The sequence below is a fragment of the Alligator mississippiensis genome, chromosome 1 (assembly GCF_030867095.1).
Source record: "Alligator mississippiensis isolate rAllMis1 chromosome 1, rAllMis1, whole genome shotgun sequence".
In the NCBI taxonomy this organism is placed as follows: Eukaryota; Metazoa; Chordata; order Crocodylia; family Alligatoridae; genus Alligator; species Alligator mississippiensis.
This window is the reverse complement of record NC_081824.1, coordinates 95,281,029-95,302,714: the sequence shown is the minus strand read 5'-3', so window position 1 is coordinate 95,302,714 and position 21,686 is coordinate 95,281,029. Positions and strand designations below refer to the sequence as shown.

At 48.1% G+C, this 21,686-nt stretch overlaps 2 protein-coding genes across 2 annotated transcripts in view; one reads left to right on the top strand and one right to left on the bottom strand.

Moving 5' to 3' along the window:
- FIG4 (FIG4 phosphoinositide 5-phosphatase) overlaps window positions 1–12,853 on the bottom strand; it is a 131,217-nt gene extending 118,364 nt beyond the window's left edge. The window contains exon 1 of the mRNA XM_006261577.4: window positions 12,660–12,853. Within this exon, the coding sequence (XP_006261639.1) occupies window positions 12,660–12,722 (63 nt within the window). The 5' untranslated portion in view covers window positions 12,723–12,853. The remainder of the gene's footprint in view (window positions 1–12,659) is intronic.
- A 237-nt stretch (window positions 12,854–13,090) lies between these two features.
- Window positions 13,091–21,686, top strand: part of AK9 (adenylate kinase 9) — a 191,235-nt gene continuing 182,639 nt past the window's right edge. Inside the window, exons 1-2 of the mRNA XM_019499938.2 lie at window positions 13,091–13,265; window positions 17,261–17,384. Coding sequence (XP_019355483.1) covers window positions 17,268–17,384 — 117 coding nt within the window. The 5' untranslated portion in view covers window positions 13,091–13,265; window positions 17,261–17,267. The remainder of the gene's footprint in view (window positions 13,266–17,260; window positions 17,385–21,686) is intronic.

Genomic DNA, 21,686 nt, shown 5'->3' with positions numbered 1-21,686 from the left:
GGTGGGAAGCTGAGCTCGCTGCAGCGTTACCCAGCAGAGCAGACTCCCCCCACTACTCTGCCCCCCCTGCGAATGAGTGAGGACAATAGTAGGGAGGCAGCCAAGGCTTCCCAACCCTTAGCTCCTGGGGTACAGGCTCATGGCCAACCACCACACCTGGGGCACGGAACAGGCATAACCAACTCCGAGCCTGCGGTAGGCACCATGGACCCAGGCTCAGCATAAGGATGGAGCCAGGCCAAGGATTGAGAGTGAAGGGCAGGCTGCAAATTCAAGCCTGTGCTCCAAGCAGAGGCCGATGAGGCAGAGACCCATCAGTGGCATTTGAAGAGCCAAAGCCAGGAGCTGGTGGGGTGGCAAGTGGACAGGGTGTAAGGGAGACGGAGCTCCAGGATCAACCGCAAGGAGCCAATGAGTATTACCATCTCTGGCATGGGCGACTCATGCCACCCTAGTGAGGGGGGGCACATGCCTCCCCTGAGACCAGTCCTGCTAACTGGTGGGGGGGGGGGGGTCCCCCTGGGCAATCCCATGATGGCCAATCACTGCAATCGCAGTACTTCCAGCCCACTTTTGGGTTTGCCGCTGAGCATGTGGAGGGCCCTCCCCCGCACTCCTGTGCTCCATGCGCCCCAGCATCACAGCAATCACCTGAACCTGTTCAGCCTCAGCAAGCAGAGGCTGAGGGAGGATTTGGTGGCTGCCTACAAACTTGTTAGTGGAGATCAGCAGCAAATAGGAAGAGTCCTATTACCCCCAGCAGCACCTGGAGTGACAAGGAACAATGGCCGGAAGCTGCTGGAGAATAGGTTCAGGTTAGAGATTAGGAGGCACTATTTCACCATCAGGGGAGCTAGGATCTTGAACCAACTTTAGAGGGAAGTGGTCCTCGCTCTTACCTTGGGTAAATTCAAGAGGAGGATGGATGAACACCTGTCTGGGGTCATGTGATCCCAGCGTGTGCTCCAACCAGTGGTGGGGGGTTAAACTAGGTGATCTATTCAGGTCCCTTCTGACCCCTAACTACTATGAAACAAGCTGCACCTGCTACCTCAAGGTATGTAGAAACAACTTTTAAACCTGTGTCTATGTCCGAATCGCTGATTCTCCAAATCAGCATCAACTCTTTAGATTCGGATTCAACCGAATCAAATCAGGGACAGTGCTCCGAATCAATTAATCGAATCAGTCTCCGACTCAGGCCAAATCCAAATCGAATAGGGCCCGCTTTGCACACCCCTACTAGTCAATTCCATATCTGCCACTTACAAACCTGTATGCGATGCAGGAAAACAAAGAACCAAAAATTTGACTGTTTTACTGATTGGGTAGGCTACAGGCAACAGCAAAAGAACACAATTATCCTCTTTACAGGAAAGAAGAAAAAACTAAAAGTGAGTTTTGAGGGAGAGATAGTTGAAGACTCACCTCCCTGAAGCAGTAAAAGGCAGACTACCCTAAAAAGTTTAGTTCTGCAGCAATGAGAAAGGAAAAATGTTTCTCAAACTGACCTGACAGGGCAAAGACAAGAATTCAAGGACACTTGCAAGAATCCCAGCAATTTATTCAGTTTCAGTCAAGACTGCTCCTGGGTGTCACTGGCTTATAGTAAATTGCTCAAGTTCATTGATAAGTGCTGCTGAAGTTCCAAGTTATCATACAGTCAACAACACACTGCTCCAGCACTTCTTCTCAAAGCATCTCATACACCTTGTCCATACAGGAGACAGACCACTGCAAGAGCACAGAATGACTAGGGACCTACTCAAACTGCAGTTTCTCAGTTTCTGCGAACACTGTGAAAAATGGTGTTTTCCATGATTCTGTGCAGAATTGCTGGGGGGGGAAGGAAAAAAACTTACTAAAAATAAAATGCTAGCAGCCCACTAGAAGAAGGGGATAGCCACCAGAACAAAGGAGAGCAAGCAAGATGGCACCTGCTCCCTCTACCGCTGACTGGCCAAGAGGGCTGGCTTTTATGTGGCCCTGCCCCTCTCTGCCAATCAATCAGCCACGAGGGACAGAGCCACACAAAAGGTAGGCAGTCACAAAAAGACAGTGAAAATGGAGCTGGGTACAGTGAGCAGCCCATGATTTTTCCTTTGGGGATCTGCTTCCAGCATGCTGAGACAAGGATGATTACAGAAAATAAGACCCAAAAGTGCAGTACCCTTTGTAACATGTATGAAGTGCTGTTGTTTGTACATGCATTTACTAATATGGGTACTTGGCTACATGTTTGAGATTTAAAAGTAGAAATAAATACCACCCCCTGACTTCACAGTTTTCTCCTGAAAAGAGGAAGAGAAAAAACTCTGTGATACCTGCTAGTCATGTTGCTTAACACACTTCTGGGCATTCAGGTGCTATAATGTTGATGGCTGCCTAGAAATGTAAGTAAAATAGAACAGTAGTAATTTAACTTCAAAATACCAAAAACATGATCAACCTTTACATAAATAGCACAGACAAATTAAGCAGTATCAAACAAGTCACATCCTCCCAGGATTACATGGGGGAATACCTGTAATCTCTAATGGTTCAGACTGGTCCTCAGATAGGACCCATCTTCACGATGCACACAGGCACTGAAAAATGTAGCGAGTCAAACCCATCTCTCACATAGACTTGGGGGGGGGGGGGGGAAGTGGTTATTTTCTAAATTCTTGTGCTTCAGATTATGCACATTGTAGGAGTATCTTTACTGCCCCCTGATGTGTACTTCAAGAGTGAAATGTACACATAAACTACCCTAAGGAAGTATTCAGCATCACTGCTTCCCCCTGGATTCTACCTCTGCATTTCATCTGTTTATGGCTTCCTCAGTACATTCACCTGACCTTTTCTAAACAAGCTCTCAATTTCCTAGCATAAAATGTATACCTATACCCAATTCAGATCAACCCACAATGTATACCTATACCCAATTCACAATCAACCCACATCACAATATTATCAACCGTAACATCACTTAAAAAAGGCAAGGTTTAATAGCTGTCTTAGAATAATTTCAAACAACAGTGTATGTACAGTAAAAGAAATATATATATCTGTTTATTTTAATCTCTTCCTCCTTTTCACCAAGCTCTGGCTCCTATTCTTTCTTATTTTAAAGATGCTACTGCATTCTGATCCTAAAAACTTGTCTTAAGTACTCCCACTATTCCAGTTTCTGTCCCATGGGCTTCCTTTCCTTCAACACCAAGCTCCTGGAGCCTGCTGCCTGTTCCTGCTACGTCCCGATTAATTAGTGAAACAAAAACAATGACCGATTGTTGATAATCAGAAAAAAATAGTTTCACTAAGACTCTTAAGTGTCTGTTTGTTCCCTATAAACATGAAAGCCATTGTCTTCACCCCCTCATTCATATATTCTCTCTTTCACAGGCTTTTGTAGCCCCCAGAATAAATGGCTTTAATGTACTTAATTTCAAACTCCCCAAATGCTCAGTTATCTTCTTTGGTGGCTCCTTCTCTATAGGAGCTCTCTATTAGCATCTCTCAGATCTTCCACCCCATTCACCCTCATTAATTCTATTAGCATCTGTATGACACCTGGCTACCCTGATTTCTATCTCCTGCTGCCTCTGTTAACAACTGCCTTTATGTCCCCTTTTCTAGTGACAAGGTCACAAGTGAAACTGAAGCTGAAAACAGTACTCAATAATTCCCACCCTTGCTCTCACCCTTGCTCTCACTGTTCTTTACCTCTATCAGTAATTCCACTGTCCCCAGAAACATTTAAGGCTTCAAGAACTAGTATTGTATTCAACTCCTATTCCCTTCACCTTCTGCTACTGCATCCTGTTTGTTTCTACATCCCACAAGATTTCCCAATCTCTCTGAAATCCACCTCGTTGTGTCTCTGTCTTAGAAGCTGAGTCTATATGCTATATTTTTAATCAGACTTATTAGTGTTTTGTTTATAGCAAAAGGAGGAGAGAATGACAAACCCAGAATGGGGTCAGGGAGAGGCAGAAACCCGCCACACTATACTCAGTTTACTTTTGATCTCAAAAGTCTGTCTTATGTTCCAGAATAAAATCCAGCAAAGAAACAGAGGAAGAGAAAGCTTTAATTGCTTTCCCCACTCTTACACTTCACAGTTAACAAGCCACAGGTGTGGAGCTCCCTACAGCAGGAACTTCCAAATTCCCAGTGAGCCTAGATCATTATTACTAATGAAACAATGCCACGTTCAAACAAAACAAAAAACAAAAAACCCGACATAAAAAAAAATCAAAGGTACCCATGGCACCCATCTTACAATATTTGTTACTAGCAGTAATCATTAATAATGTATTTTTAATACAACATACTGATTACACTTTCATTACAACAACATGAATTTGGTTTACAACTAATAATTTTAGTGGATGTGCTAGAGGGGTTTCATTCAAAGCTAAATACTTACATATTACATATGCAAAACTGTAAGGCACCAGTGAGAAATGTCAGAAGAAAGCCCCATTTTTTCTGTCCTAACAACATTGAAGCCAAGCATCTTTCATTTCTGAATGAATCTCATTCACCACTTTGAAACTAGGAGCCAGACTGCAAAAGCCATTGCTCTTCAAGAACCATCCTTCCCATTGAGATCCTACAAACTCCTTCAGTTTCCTATTATGTGGACATTGCACTCCTTGGCTAATTCTAATTACTATTTACATTTCAGTTACCTAAATAGTATTTTTTGGGACTTCCATCTCAGTCCATAATCATTTATTTAACCACAAACAAAAGATCTCTTAATTCCTCTTCACTTATCTACATATATTCTGAAGTTTAGATAAGAGACAAACCAGGTCATATGTTCACCCTAACCTGAAGCAGACGGTGAAGCAAATGAAAGGAAAATATGAGAGAACATTTTATTTGTATAAATGAGTTGACTGAGGAAGTAGACAATGAGCCAACAAAGAGCACAGAGCCACAATGCCACCAAAGAAATTAATAAGCAAAACAAGTCAAACCACAAAAGCATGATAAAAAGAGCACAAGGCAGAAATGAATGCAAATCATAAGTGATATTTTGCCACGCAGAAAGGGGGGAAAAAGTCTTAATAAAGAACCGCGAGTGACTTGTTTGCAAATGTGATTTTGATTTTTACTTTAATTCTGTGGTTTACAATGCACATTTCAGGTAACAAAACAAACATTTCCTTTGCTTAGCAGCACCTTTTGGTTTGACTTGTGTATTTGCTATCACTTTTAAAACCAAGAGCAAAAAAGCAATGAAAACAAATTTGGCCAAATAAGGCATAGAATATTTTTTAAAACATCTGAAACAGTCCAAGTCCTTTACCCCATAAATATTTCTGAACTTCCACTCCTCTGCAGTAATATCACAGATTCATAGCCAAAATATTTTGCTATTTTGGTTCACAGCTGTATAATAAAGTACAATTAAGTGTGTATAAGAATCAGAAATGAGAAATAGCATACTGAAACATCCACTAGAATGTGGACTTGATACAGTGACTTGACAAACAAGTTACCTTGAATATATTAAAGGCAATCTACCCAGGATTTTGTGTTCAGTACACACACATATACATACACACGTACATTGTGTATATGCCTGTGTGTGTGTGTGTGTAAGAGGAGGGAGTAGTGAAGCTAACATTACCTTCCTGCCTTTAAGGTCATGAACATGAATCCATGAATACAACTTCTTTGTAGCTAAAAAAAAAAAAAAGGCTTGCTTTAAAAACCAAGAGAAGATGGATTACTGGCATGGGTCTTGAGAAAACTAGTAATAATAGAAGTTATACTTACCTGAAATTTTGTATGGAATACCACTAAATGTTGTACTTGTTTTACATAAAAATTAGATTGGTGGTTTTCAACCTGTGGGAGTCCACAGACTATGTAGGGATCTGCGAAAGATAACTATGATCAATCAAAATATGTGAATACCCACACTTACAATTCAAAAGGGTCTGCACCTCCACTGGAAATTTCCAAAGGGGGCCGCAAATGAAAAAAGGCTGAAAACCACTAAACTAGATTATTTATAAATTTTAAAACTACTACGCCTGTAGACATCAACCCCCTTATTGCAAATATATGCCAACCCTCTTTTGCTGAAAATCTTTTATTCCCGCAATTGAAAAATTGATAATTTCTATTTAACTGATGATAAAATCATGCAAAAAATAATCTTTTCAGCTGTTGCATCATGAGAGGAAGAGGTGGTTAACAGTGTTAGTGTTAAGTCAAGCAAAATGTATGGCAGGGTGGCACCTTGGAGTCCAACTGGTTCAGAGAGGCATGAGCTACTCTAAGCAACAACCTACTTAGCATCTAATCAAGTAGATTCTGAAGAGGTACCTTCTGCATAGAAGGAAAATAGATCAAGAGTCCCATAAAAATACTTTTTACCTACAGAGAAATAGACAGACTGGGTTTTTAAAGCTAGCTGGACCATGTTCTAGTATGTTAAAGTTTAATATGTAATCAGTGCCAGCATGTTTGAGTATATTTTTATATACAAGCTAGGGATGTAAACAGTTAAATGACAATTATATTTATACCATTTACCGCTTACCATTGACTGTTTAGTGACCTCCGGCAGGAACAGCCCTGGCACTGGCCCCTTATGTCTTCACTGTGCATCTGGCACTGTGCAGGCCCCAAGTTGGTGGCAGGGAGCCGCAGGAGGAAGGTGGCAGGCCTAAGCTGTTAGGGAGCACTGCCCAGCTGCAGAGCCACAGCTTCCCCTCACTCCAACAGGCAGGGCCTGGGGCTGTGGAGCTGTCCTGTGCCCAAATCCTGCTGCCACGGGGAGGGCAGGAGGGACATGCTGGGCCACAGCAGCAAAACTCCAAGCCCTGCGGAGGGTCTGTTCCTCAGGCTGCCTGAATTGGCAGGCCCAGGAAAGGCAATGAGCTCTCTACGCCTCCTGTCACGCTTGTGCCGCTGCAGCCTGGATCTAGAGGGCTCCTCAGAGCTGCCAGCTCCAGCCTGGGAGGATGCTGTTGCAGCTCTAAGACTTCCCCCAGGATCGCTACTACACTGCCACCCCTCAGGAATATGCTAGGGCCACACTCACTGAGTGAGGGGCTGGTAGCAACCCCTCAGATCCACCACCACCTACTCCAGCTGCCTCAATAACTCCTGGGGCCAAGCCTGCCATACACTAATAGTGTGTTTTAACTATAGTTTCATAGTTTCTAGGGTCGGAAGGGACCTGAACAGATCATCAAGTCCAACCCCCTGCCCTGGGCAGGAATGAGTGCTGGGGTCATAATATCCCAGCCAGATATCTATCCAATCTCCTCTTGGGCTCCCAAGGGAGGTGGTGCTCTCCTCTACCTTGGGGGTCTTCATTTCAGCGTCTGGCAGCCCTAACCGTAAAGTAATACCTCCTGATATCAAGCCTGAAACTGCTCTCAAATCAATTTGTGGCCATTATTCCTTGTTATCCCAGGTGGTACCCAGGGGGAACAGAGCCTCACCTATTTTCTGCTAGGTTTATAGACGGCCTATTTTTCACTGAGTTTATAGACGGCCACCAGATCCCCTCTCAGTCCCCTCTTGCAGAGGCTGAATAGATTCAGGCCCTTTAATCTATCTTCATAGGGCAAGGCCTGCTGCCCCCAACCATGTGAGTGGCCCTCCTCTGGACCCTCAAGGTTAGCCACATCCCTCTTTAAGTGCGGCGCCCAGAACTGGACACAATACTCCAACTGCAGCCTGACCAACGCCACACAGGGGGGAAGAATCACCTCCCTGGACCTGCTTGTGATGCATCTGTAGATGCACAACAAGGCACGGTTAGCCTTACTGACCGCTTCCTCGCATTGGTGGCTCATGTTCAACCTGCAGTCAGCAATGACTCCAAGATCTCTTTCAACCACTGTGTTGTTGAGAAGGGTATTCCCCAGCCTATAGGTATGTTGCAGGTTCCTTCTCCCAACCTTGCACTTGTCTGTGTTGAATTCCATTCTATTCTCATCTGCCACCTCTGTAACCTGTCTAGATCTAGTTGGAGTCTCTCCCTCCCCTCCTGCGTGCCCACTTCTCCCCACATCTGTGTCATCAGCAAACTTGGACAGCATGCTTTCCACACCCACCTGCAAGTTGCTGATAAAGATGTTGAATAGCACAGGCCCAAGGACCGAGCCCTGGGGAACTCCGCTGCCCACATGGCCGTCCCAGGCCCTATGTGGCCTCAGCACCATGGACACAAGGGGGAAAGACGCAGCATGCCTGGTGAAAGCCGCCCCACTGGGCGGCCCACTGGGACTAGACTTCCCACCACTTTACCTGGGGCAAGCTGGGGAGGGGCTGGTTCAGCAGCACAGAGGAGTCGTCCAGGTCCGGGCCACAACAGCGCGAGCACGACGGGAGACGCAGCGAGTCCATTGCCCCAACTGGGCCCCATTGCTGCAGGAGGGCTGGCCAGACCCACTGTGTGGCCAGGATTCTCACTGCTGTGGCGGGAAGGCACTGCCCAGCCTGTGGGAGGCCTGGCACCTCCCCCTACTCCCTCCCTGTGGCAGCAGGATCCAGGCACAGGAGAGGTCCACAGCACCAGCTCCAGCCAAGTCCCAGCCCACTGCCTCCCAGCTGCAGCTCCCCACCAGCAGCCTGGGGCCTGCATAGTGCTGGGTACATGATGAAGACATAAGAGGCTAGAGCCAGGGCCATTCCTGTCAAAGGTCACTAAAGTAGGTATGAGCTATCCATTAACTGTTTAAACAATATAACTGGAGAAAGTCACATGGATAATTTTTTTAATGATATTTACATCCTTAATACAGGCATGGATTTAACATCCAGGAATCCATGGTTTCAACCAGAGATCCCCAAGATATGACCCATGGACTGATCTGGCATGCAGAGTCTTGTCATCCAGCCTCCAAGGCCCTCCACGGGTCCAGAAATTTGACATTAGGGAAGCAGTGGCAGCATTAGCTGCTGCAGCTCCTGAAGCCACTAGATTTCTACACCCATGGGAGGGGACATGGAACCACAGACTGGCCCCATGCACCAGATCAGGCCCACAGAGCCAGATGAGTTGGGTACCACTGATTTTAACACAGACAAAGACAAATAAAACACTACGGTTCAGGTGGAAGCCGCTAAATCTTCAACAAAGGAAAGGAGCTACTACAGATAAGTTAACACACAAGAAATATTGTTAGACAATAGCAAGAATGATACATCAACCACCTGACTCTAGAAAACCAAGAATGGATTAAGGATAACAAGGAAAATTGTGGGAATAACAAAATAGATATTCATGGATGTCTTGCAATTGATTTTATGTTTTTGGAAGGCAGAAGATGATTATGTAATGAAAAAATCTACATGGATAAAACAGAACAAGGAAAGGCTCTTTGCTAATAGAAGTTGAATCTACCAGAACCAGCCATCATGGGGCAGCTGGAATGTTTCCCTTGCTAGCCTGATTATACACTTTCTGATTGATCAAATGTTCATAACCCACAAGACACTGTGTGGGTACAGCCATTTATACAATATTTACCCAAATATAAGACTACTCCAAATTTAAGATGGCCCCTTCCCCCCCAATTATTAGAATCTACACATGGAAAATTATACATTTGTTATAATTTTCCACGTATAGAATCTAACTAGTGGAAGTTCATCTTAAATTTGCTTGGTTCCCCCACTGCTGTGGTGGGGAAAGCAGTGGTAGAAGGCAAGGGACCAGATCCCCTACCCTTTGCTCCCCTGCCCCTTGTCCCCCCGACATTCCCACACCATGCACCCCCCTGCCGCCTGTACCCCGCCATCCCTTGCTCCCAATACCTGTGCCTGCTCCCCAATTCTTGCTTCCTCCAACCCCTGCTCCCCTCCTCCCCCCTTGCTCCCCTCATCCCCAACCTTCTGCTTAGCTTCTGCTGCAACTCTGCTCCTCTGGGGCAGTCAGAAGCAATGCAGCCCCAGCCTGATCCTAGCCCAGCCTAACTAGAGAAAAGCAGCGGCAGCCAAGCAGGGTCAGGGCTGGGGGGGACCAAACCAAAGCCAAAGCAGAAGGTAAGAGGGGAGAGGACAGCTGGGGGAAACGGAGCATGGAGTGGGGGACTGGCTGCAGGTTCCCCCACCTGTCTCCCCCATGCTCACCCTGGCCATGTGTCCCCCTCCCCCGCCACGCAAGCTATTACAACCCAGGGCAGGCAACGGCTCACTTCCAATGTTTAGCCCAGAGCTCAAGCCAGAACTTAGCTGTCACCTGCCCAGGCTGGTACTCAATCCAAGACTAGGCTCTCCACACACACCCTGCCCCCACTCCATCTGACTGGGTAAAAACCCCTCATCTTGGATTCAAGTAAATACAGTAAATGCTGTAGCACTGCCATCTAATATAAAGTTGGCATGTGTTATAGTATTTTAGAACTCTTGTTTAAAGTAACTGTATAACTATTACTGCCCTCTGGATTTAATAAAGGATTTTTAGCTGAATTACAGATGTGGTCAATCAAATTTAATACAAGCCACAACTCTTCCACCAACTAGTATCAATAATTCTCTGTCCTTCATCTGATGATCTAAAAGACTATTCTAACAGAGCTAGAAACAGTGCTCAGGTTTTTATGATAGAACCAAGTCTCTCCTACCAAGGCCCACTTAAAATTTGCCCTATATGGGCAATGTCTGCATAACATACACCTGAAGCTAGTGACAAATTCTGCAGATTTTATAATTTGTTACTGGTTCACATAAGACATACAATGATTCAAGACTTAAACTAACTGCTGGAAAGAAGACTACCAGAGTAACACTAGGAGCATGAGAGTAGCCATGCTGTGAAACAATACTAAAGCAATGCAGAGCAGTTTCATTAGCAACACAGGACTTGTCCACCTGGCATTGTTCAAGTTATTGAAACCCTAGCTAACTGAGCTCAGGTGGACAGTCATACTGCAAAATAATACATAAGCTACACCAATGTAATGATATAATAGATATTAGCAGCAAGGAGCAGCTTAGTCCCCCACTAAATTTCTACTCTTTGTGTCAACAGCTTTCAAGCTTTAATCCACATTCCCAGAGACTGCCTGACTCAAATTTAACCCACCACTTCACTTAAATTGTAGATTCCTATATGTTTAAGGTAGAGGGGTTGAGGGTAGCACTTGATTAAACCTCAGGCTACTATCACTGCAATGAGAAGCCTCAAGAACTAAACTAGTGCTGGGGGTGGACTCTTTGGTTTGGCTTTTACTTTTTAAGTTTCTTTTCCTCTTGCATGTGGCAGCCCTTGCCATAGAGGCATTTTCTTATACCTGCAGGCTATTTAGTTGGGTCTTTTATGGACCGATGTAAAAAAGAAAAATCCTTTTCTTTTTACAAATATTTTTCTTAGTTGTCAGGCTTTTAAAAAAAAAGAAAAACAAAAAGACAGTACAGTACGGTGCAGTCAAAGTAGAGGAGGGAGGGGAAGGGTACGTGCGCACATGTACGTGGGATGGGGACAGAGGGGCAAAATCTCTTCCTCTCTTTCCCTGATGTTCCATGATTCAAGTGCTGTCAAAAGCATGTGGAAAAGAAACAATAAAAGAAAGGGGAAAAACCAAAGCAAACAGCCTGCCCCTGCTGTAGAAAATACGTCCATCATAGGCTGTGCGCAGCATGAACACCACAGGCAATGTCATGACATGACCTGAGCCTGACCTACACAGCAGTGACGCGAGTTGAGTAAGCACTGTAGACAGTGATATGGGGCACTAACAGAACACACAGAGAGGGAAGAGGCATAGGCGACTGGTGCCACCTTAGCCAGGGGGGCACATGCCACCCCAGTGACCAATCAGTGACCGGGGAAGGGGGATTCCTTCCCCGGCCAATCTCACTGACCGGGGGTGGGGGGCAGGGGAGGCCCTCCACAACAAAACTTACTGGCCAGCAAGCAGCCACAGTGCTTCCAGAAGTAGCCGCTGCCTACATCCGGCACTCACACTGCCTGGCCAGCACTTGCAGGGAGGGGCACCAGCACTCCCACCTGCCCCCACCCCCATCGCCTACACAGGGAATGTGGCCAGACAGGGGGTGCAGCAGCACTCTCAGGGGGAGCACGTGCACCCCTGTGCATCCCCTATGCGTGGCCACTGGGAAGAGGGTGGGCGTAGCACCAGAGCATAACTCCTATGAAAAACCAAACCCCACGATAAGAACATAATCTTAAACACATCATCGGGCTTCCCTGGAGCTCAGTGAAAAAGAGGATCCAAACCAGCGAGCACCCCCCGAGGACCCAGCCAGCCAACAGCTTCTCCCTTGAACCCGAACCCAAGGCTAGGCAAGTACCATGCATATCAACACGCCCCCCTTTTAACACACCAGCGGAAACTGCGGGCCAGGCCCACCACAGAAACTAAGCCCCCTTTGGTACTGGGGGTACTAGTGATGAGTTACAGATTTCTCTGGACAGATAATAATGAAAAGAGGGTCAGGTGTGGAGGCCAAAGGTTCAAAACAAGAGTGCCAAGAGGGAGGCACCAAGCAGAGCACACCAGACAACACCCACGGGCCCTTAGATGAGCCCAAAGAGCCAGCAAAAACTGCCCAGGGATACCCTGCTTGGAAATGGGAACAAAGCAGGGTGAGAGAATTGACCCCGCACTCCCTGGAACCCTCCTGGCCCGAGCAGGAGGTGGCTGCCCCACCCCCCGGCGGGTACTCACCGCCCTGGTTTCGTACAGCACCAGCTTCTGCACGGAGCGGATAATGGGGGCGGCGGCGGGCATGACGGGGCCGGGGGGTGGGGGCCGCGGCCCGGCTCCACGGACGAGTCGCCCAGTGGCCACGGGCCAGGAGCAAGGAAGAGCCGGTATCGCAGCTAGTTCCGGGGGGCGCGGGTCACGTGACGGGGAGGTGCGGCGGCCATGTCCTGTGCGGGCGGAAATGCCCGTGCCCGGAGAAGGGCGGTGGAGGATTACTCCACAGGGAGCTTGCGCGTGTTTCAAAGGGAGCGCGCGGAGCCCACTGCGCCGTGGGACTGGGGAGAGTGGTTCTGACCATTGCGGGGCGCGGCTTAGCTCCGCTCTTCCCGCACAGTGATTGGTAGGGCCGGGCTGGGCCGGGGGGTGTGGCCCCTTTGTGGGATCAGCACCCGGAACAGTTTCGAGCCCCTCCACCCTCCCCGCGCTCCTTCGAACCTCTCACGCAGCCCCGGGGCGGGGCGGGGCGGGGCGGTTGCCGGGGTGACGGCGATACACAAATCAGAGCCGGGAGCGAGCGCGGAGCGCGGCAGGGACCTGCTCCCCCTCGCCCCCCACGCGCCTCTCAGCGTAAGTGACTCCGTCCCCAACCTCCGCCCGCGCCTCGCTCTCGGGGCGCCCCCCCACCCCACCCCAGCCCCGGGCCGGGCCGGGCCGGGCCGGGCCGGGCCGGGGCGAGCGCTTGAGGTATTGGCAGAACCCGGCTCGCCCGGGAGCCTCCAGCCCGGCAACGGGGTCGTTTGAACACCCACCTCCGCGCCAGAGGGGAAAAGGGGCAAGCGCGCATGTGCGTGTACACGCCTCTGTGTTTGTGTGCGCGCGCGCGCGCTCTTGCGCGGGGGTGTTGCGTGTGTTTGCACACGTGTGTGCGTGTTCCTGGTTGGGGGGGTGCGTGCGTGCATGTGCACGCTTTGGGAGTGTGCATGTGCGTGTGCCTACGTGTGCATGTGCCGCCCCCCTGAGGTTGGCCCCCAACTCAGCACTGCTCAGGACAGGGCAGTTTTTTTGCCACGGGGGCTCATGGTGTTGGCAGGGAGCACTAAGCTGCGGCACAGTATAGGAGTAGATATGGGGCTTTTGCCCCTGGGCCCGCCCACAAATTGTGCCCCCACCCCGGATTCAGGAGTCACCCTTGGTGCATGCATGCCCGTCTGTGTACACACACACACTTGGGGTGCACACATGTGTATGCACGCACTTGGAGTGCTTGTGCACATGTGCCCTGATCCTCAAGGGAAACTTACACAACACTTCTCAGAGACGAGCCTATGAACTTCATTTCACCAGCCTCCTGGATACTAGAGATCCTGGACTAAACATAGACATTGGATTTTTGACACATTACAATCTGCCTGGCAACTGACTCCCCAGCCCAGCCTCTGGCTTCTTTACTTTTCATTCCATCCAGGAAGAGCTCACACCAACTGCTGAAACTTCCTTAGCCTGACAAAGGGTTTTTGAAACCGAAAGCTTGCTTAATAACTATTCTCCAACTATTTGGGTTGGTCTAATAAAAGATATCAAATTCACCCAAGGAACCTTGTCTGCCTGTGCACATGTGTGCATTTGGCTGATATGCATATGTGTGAGCTCACACTTGGAGGGGTATGCATGTGCATGTGTGTATGCCTGAATGTGTGCGCTTTGGGGGGGAGGAAGGGGTGTGTGTGTATTTACATGTCTGCATGTGTCCTGTGTCTGTGTGCTTGCAGGGATTTGTGCATGTGTGCGTCTGGGGGCAGGAGGGTTAAGTTTGTGGCAACTGTCAATCCTCCTGGATCATGGTGGATGCATGAGGGCCACCCAGACCTTCAGTGCATGCCTGGGCAGGAGGAGTGGAGGCTGCCCAGACTTTCCATCCTCCCTTTAGGGCACTAAGAGAGAATCCAAAGACCAGACTGCATCCAGATGTCTGGTGCTTCCATGGCTGTAAGAGTCATGTAAGTGTCTGGGAATCAAACTCAGGTCTCCTGTGTGGTAGACAAGGATTCTACCACTGAACCACAGGGGACTCCTGGAGAGTTAAATAGGCCCAGAGCAAAGCTGGTGTATGTGGTTGGGGTGGAATGGTGCCTACCTCCATGCTGAGCCAGAGGGACCTGACCCCAGGCATCAGGACAAGAAGCGCTGCTCTGACCCAGACGGCACTTCTGGATCTTTCGTTCATGGCTGTTGAAAGAATCAGTTGGAGATGTTTCCTCTGGCACCTCTAAGCCAGTAATGGTGGATGCCAGGGAGGGCATAGACTAGTCCAGTGGTTCTGAACCTTTTTTGTACTAGGACCCATATGTAAACGTCAGTGGCCAGTCCTGACCCAGTGCCCCCAGGCCCCAGCATGTGGGGCAGGGGGTAGGTGCGTGCATGGTGGGGAGGCCCAAGCAGCCCCTCACAGGCTGGGACTCTGCCAGCCTGCAAGGGAAAAGTTACTGTTTTCCGTGTTTTTCTCCTTTAAATGGGAATCCATTTTTAAAGTTTGTTTGCGACCCTTTCACATAGTCTTGTGACTCACTTTTGGGTCATGACCCACAGATTGACAAATGCTGAACTAGGAGGATAGATCACTCTGGAGAGATCCAGTCCAGTGGTCTCCCTATGTAGCATCTACTTCTGCTGCTGTGGGAGAGGGGATACTGGGCTAGATGGACCATTAGTCTGACCCACCGCTTTTGTTCTTAACCACCTCCCAAGCCATTGATTGGTCACAAACTGTTTCCCCTGCCTTGCTGTTCTCTGCCAGATCTTCACACCAGATCATCCTGCCTGCCTGCCCCCTCCCCCCCACCAGCCCATCTGCTGCATCAGTTGGGGATGGGAAGGAGCTGGGCCTTCCTGCAGGATTGCAGGGCAGAGCCCCACACCCTGATCTTCATCCTGACACAGCTAGTTGACAGCAGGAGTGACCAACCCTGGCTCTCTAGGTGTTCATCATCAAGTTGGTTGTTCTTCTTTCTTTTTTTTTGTTTTCTGGTAGTATCCACTGCCAAACCTGCTTTGGGACTCTTCCGTCCCAGCCCCATAACCAAGCTATCTCATTCTCCTGTGGGATATCAGTCTGGACATCATGTCTGTACCAGCTTTCTCCACATCTACATTTGAGATATAGCTGTCCCAGTGTGCTTTATGAGATCTATCATAGGCATCCAGGATGAAACAAGTGACATAGGCAGCCTCTGTGTGTGCGACACAGCAGACTGGGGAGGGGACAGACAGTACAGTGGCATAGCAGGCAGGGGCAGGTGATTGGAGTGGCACTTGGGGAGCATTCAGGGCTTATTTGAGTGCTCAGGGCTTGTTTGCCTGCTGCAAAGGTTCACACCCACTGATTTACATGATGGAGCTGCTGCTCCTATAGCTGTGCAACAGAGCTGTTTCAGCAAAGTCTCCCCTCAACACCTCCTTGTATGATATTAAGCCACCAAAGACCCTCTTCTGTTGCAAAAGCTGCATCCTGAGCAGGGGTTTTGCCAGCCCCACTGTATCAGCTAAAGGGTCTGATATTTTCATATCCCTAGCAAATATAACTTTTCTGGACAAACTTTGCAGCATAGACTAGACTTTTCCAGATCTTAACCGTGTAAGACTTGTTCGTCTTACGCACTGTGATTTGTCCCAATGACACTGATGTGTGTAAAGGTGAGGTCCCTGAAGTCTTTGCAGGATCAGAGCCCAGTTATGGAGGTGAAGGAAAGTAGCAAGGAGACTGACAAAGGTAGTTAGCTATGGTAGTCTGAAGTCAGGTGGGAGGCAGGACAGGGTGGAACCTTGTAGACTAACTTGTTCAGAAATGCTTAAGCTTTTATAAGCAACTGCCTATTTTACCAACTAGTCCATTTGTAGCATCTGACCAAGTAGGCATTTACCTATAGAACCTTAGGCATTTTTGAATAAGTTAGTTGATTAGCAGGGATCCTGGTTTTCTTTGATTAAAAATAAATAAATCCCCACTTTTTGGATTAAAAGAAGCAACATAAAATCTACATTTTTCCTTGATTAAAATGAAACTCCAGTATATATGCGTGTGTGCGTGTGCGCGTGTGTGTGTTAGTGGTGTTACGTTTTAAACATGGAAAAATGTGGACTTTGGGTTACTTTTTGTAATCCAAAAATTGGGGATTTTTTTTTTTAATCAGAGAAAACTAGGTTCCCTATTGATTAGATGCCACCCTGCCCTGCCTTCTGCAATGAGACTGAAGAAAGATTAAGGGGAGGAGATAAATAGACAATTGGATACTATTTGAGGATAAAATTGAAAGAGCTGCAGTCAGATTGGGAGTAGGGAGGCGGGGAGAAGGAAGATGCATTTAGTATTTGCAGGTAGGGAAGATTCTGATAATCTCTTATTTCTCTGAAGTAATTTCTCTCCAGTTACCACTAAATTCATTATTTCTTCAGCAGTTGTTTTTGTGTCAGTCAATAACTGTTGCTTACCTGCTGCTTTTTCCTTTTCCTCACCTGCCCGCCATGATCGATTTTTATTCAGTTTGCTATCTACTTATTCATCTTCTATATGGAGAAACAACTATGTCTGGTATTACATAAATAAGTTGGTTTTTTTTTTCTGACAGACTATTTATGGCTTCACAAAAGAAAAAACAAGTCAACCCCTTTGCAGATATATTCGATGAAGACGAAACTGAAAAAGCCTTTCTATTGTCCAAACCAACCTGCTTAATTATCCTTGGAAAGCCAGTAAGACATCCCATTTGAATATGAATATATTTCACTGAAAGTAATTTTGTCTCAAATAGGCTTTATAAAGGTTTTATTTTTTTCTTTAAAAAATTGGCTTAGAAATACTGTCAAAGCTACTGGTGGGCTTGGAATACATTCTTTTCATATCCAAAACTGTTGTGGAGGTCAGTGAGAAACTTGAGAAGGAACAGTCATGGGCCTAAACCTTGTAAGGTTTCTGCTTTAATTAATATCAACAAAAGTTGAAGGCACTGTCAGATTTTCAGCATTAAGTGCTGGCTCTGTCAATGGGAGACAGATCATTTGGAAAACTGCTTTAGTAAAATAAACTTTAGGAAACTGTTTCTCCTGTTGAATGAGTGTTCTGCTATCTTATTGGGATGGTAATTGTGTATGGTCCTTGGTAGGATCATACTTTTGGTTTGAATGACAAGTGAATTAAGTTAGCGGTGTTAATACTTAGAGTAAGGCACTGGCAGATGTTACATTTATTGTGCAATTAACATATTAATGACATGATAAATTGTAACATGTCACAAGTTCAGGGAATTTATGGTGGGATTAACTGGCAAACCAGTTGCGTCTATGTGGCTGGTTTCTATCCAGCATCAAATTGAATGTATGGCATTTGTCCCAGACCCAGGGCTGCCCTCCGCCTCATGCTGACAGTCACTGATTTTCAGCATCAGGCAGGGAACGGGACGCAGCTGCCCATATCTGTTGCCAGGGTTCTGGCAGGGGCAGCCTTGGGGTCTGGGTAGAGGGAAGCATGGGGTTCGAAAGTGGGACTGGAGCTGTGCCTGATGAATCCACAGAGGCAGCCCTGGGTCCCAGGACCTGGCAGCTGCTGCCTGACAGAGCCTGCAGAGGCAGGTCCGGTTCCCAGGTCTGGGCATCTTGGTGTCCTATGCCCTGCAACACTGAGATTTACATGCCCCTGAGTATGGGACTTCTCCTGCTCAGGGACATTTAAAGCTCTATACAACAGCCAATGTAGGGCCGCAGTGCAGGGTTTTATATGTCCCTGCATGGGTGCAGCCTATCAACTCCCCACACTCAGGATATTTAAGGTCCTTTTATGGCATGGACAGCTGAGGATTGGGGAATTCCCAATCTCCAGCTGCAGGATCCAGCAGTTTCATAGGGTTGGAAGGGACCTGAGGAGATAATCTAGTCCGACCCCCTGCCGTGGCAGGAAAGAGTACTGGGGTCAAACGACCCCGGCCAGATGTTCGTCCAGCCTTTTTTTAAAGTCCCCCAGGGTAGGAGCCAGCACCACTTCTCTTGGAAGTTGGTTCCAGGTCCTAGCCGCTCTGATAGTGAAATAGCACCTCCTGATGTCTAGCCTGAAACTACCCTCCGCTAGCTTGAGTCCATTGTTTCTTGTAACTCCCGGGAGTGCTCGGGGGAACAGGGACTCTCCCAATGCCTGCTGGTCCCCCTTGACTAGTTTGTAGGCTGCCACTAGATCCCCTCTCAGCCTTCTCTTTTGGAGGCTGAACAGGTTCAGGTCCCTCAGCCTCTCCTCAGAGGGCCTGCCCTGCTGACCCCTGATCATGCGGGTGGCCCTCCTTTGGACCCTCTCCATGTTGGGCACATCCCTCCTGAAGTGCGGCGCCCAGAACTGGACGCAGTATTCCAGCTGCGGCCTGACCAGTGCCGCATAGAGGAGGATGGTTGGCCTTCCTGACCGCGTCCCCACTTTGTCGGCCCATGTTCATCATGGCATCAATGATGACTCCAAGATCCTTTTCTGTCTTGACACTGGCAAGAAGGGAGTTCCCCAGCCTGTATGTGTGCCGCTGGTTCTTCCTCCCCAGGTGCATTACCCTGTACTTGTCAGTGTTGAACTCCATCCTGTTCTCATCGGCCCACCCCTGTAACCTGTCTAGACCTGCTTGCAGCCTGTTCCTTCCTACTAGCGTACCCACTTCACCCCACATCATGCGATTGGGATTAAGAAATTTTTATTCTCATATTACTATATCTGCCAGAAGCCTACGGGGCACATGTTATTACAGGTTTTCCTCTGTTTTTTTACAGTGCCAATGTATAATATTCAGGTTTCCCTCGCTTTATGCTGTACATGCATTCCTGGAAAATGGTGCCTAACTTGAGTTCGAATAAAGGGAACTGTAACAAGAGGGTGGTCAGGGTCACCATGCCGTCTCCTGCCGCCTCCTTTACCGTGTCATGTTGCTGGCTGGTACCCTCCAATTCTCGCCTGCCACGACTTTGATCTTCTGTATCTATATATATCTATGTATTATAGGGAGGCTGCCTTTCGTCCCCTGTTCCACGGTTATCCAGTTATCTCCAGTTCCTCTGCACTCTAGCCTTATGGCTATGCGTGGCTCCAACCAGTCCCATATCATGCCCCAAGCCTCACAGATGTAACAGACGTTGTTCTGTCTCTCTCCGTCTCCATTCCCTCTCTGACCCTTGGGCGCTCGGCAGCCCTGTCTCTCTTTCGGTGCCTTCTCTCCGGGGCCTTCTCAGTAATGCCGCCCCCTCTCTCTGGGGCCTTCTCAGTAATGCCACCCCTCTCCTGGGGCTCACCACAACGCTGCCCCCTTCTCCGGGGCTCACCACAACGCTGCCCCCTTCTCCGGGGCTTCTCAGCTGCCCCTCTCTGGGGCTGGGTTCTGTGCACCCTGAATGCTGCACCCTCACTGGCACTGTGAGTCTCCTTTGAGGCCTCCTCCATCCCCTAATAGCCTCACCCAAACCACCGGTGTAACAAGTAGCAACATAAACACAAGCCTCTTGGCTATAACATAAACAGAAGCCGCCCAGCCATAACAACGGTCAATCCTACCAAGGATCCTTTCTCTCTCTGCAGTATCAGATGCAGCTCTTTCCTCAGACCTCTCCTTTATAACATGGCTGAGAGCTCCCTCCTCCTTGGCTACTGGTAGGGAACTGCCTCTGGCCTCCTGCCTGTGCTTTATATAGGAGCCAGGCCCTGCCCCTTCTCATCAGCTGGCTAGGCAGGTGTGGGTCATTATTTCTCACAAGGTGCCTCAGCAACTGGCACCTGAGGGGTTATCCCAGCTTTTCCAGTAGCAGGCACCTTAGTGCCCTGCTACAGGAACCCACTTTAAAATGTAACAAATAGAGATAAATTCCAAGGGATACATTCCAAGACCTTGACTGTACTGACCCATTTCTACCACTTTTACAAGATAATTTTGGTACTCACCAAGAGCAGAGAGGGGTAGGAGATAAGCTAGCAGGACGCTTAGAAGCCACAGTGGGGATGGCAACTACACAAACACATGTTGCAGACAACAAGCAGGGAGCACAAATGCACACAGGTGACTATATTTTGGTGCTTATCACTCCCACAATGCACCGCACAAATCAGCTAACTGCGGGCTTCCACCACACTGATCCTATAAGAGTGAATTTACCTTGCATATAACAAATTTTGGGCATAAAAGGGTCATTGCATAAGAGCAAATTCACATATACAGAACCTGCATAAAGCAAGGGAAACCTGTAATTAAGATTACAGAGATGTGGGATAGTTCACATGACTGGAGTGCAGTCATGGATAAGTATAGCTTGTTTGGAAAGCATAGGAAGGGTACAAAAAGGCAGAGGTATTGCCCTACATATAAAGGCAGAGCCAACCCAAGCAGGATGCGGGGCCCAGGGCAAATCAGCTCATGCAGGGCCCCACTTCCACCTTGATCCTCTTGCCCTGGATGTGAAGAAGCTGCCACTGCTGCCTGCTGGTGGGGGCGAGGTAGCAAGTGATCGGATGCGAAGCCGGTGGCAGCGATGCAGAGTCACCACAGCCACTCTACCCAGCTCTGTAGGGGGGTCCCAAAGCGAAGGGCCCAGGGCAGTCACCCCAATTCACCCCCCACAAGGATGGCCTTGCATAGAGGTGAGGTATATGTGTTCTGAAATGCAGTATGAAGTAGGAGGCAAGCCTGTTGAAAGCTTCCAAGTACATGTCAGAAGAGAGAGCTAAAAGGGGGATGCGATGGTAAGCATCTCTTACAGGCTTCTACACCAAGAGGAGGAGGTGGATGAGGCTTTCTATTCATAGTTTGACAGATTTTTAGGCTCTGGAAGGGACTTTACAGATCATCTGGTCCAGCCCCCTGCACTTGGGCAGGAAAGACCACTGGGGTCAGATGACCCAGCAAGATGGGGTTCAAGATGTTTTTTGAAGATCACCAGGGTGGGTAACTGTACCACCTCTGGGGGTAGTCTGTTCCAAACCCTCGGTACTTGACTTGTAAAGAAGTTTTTTTTTCTTATGTCTAGTCTGAAGTGCTCTTCAAA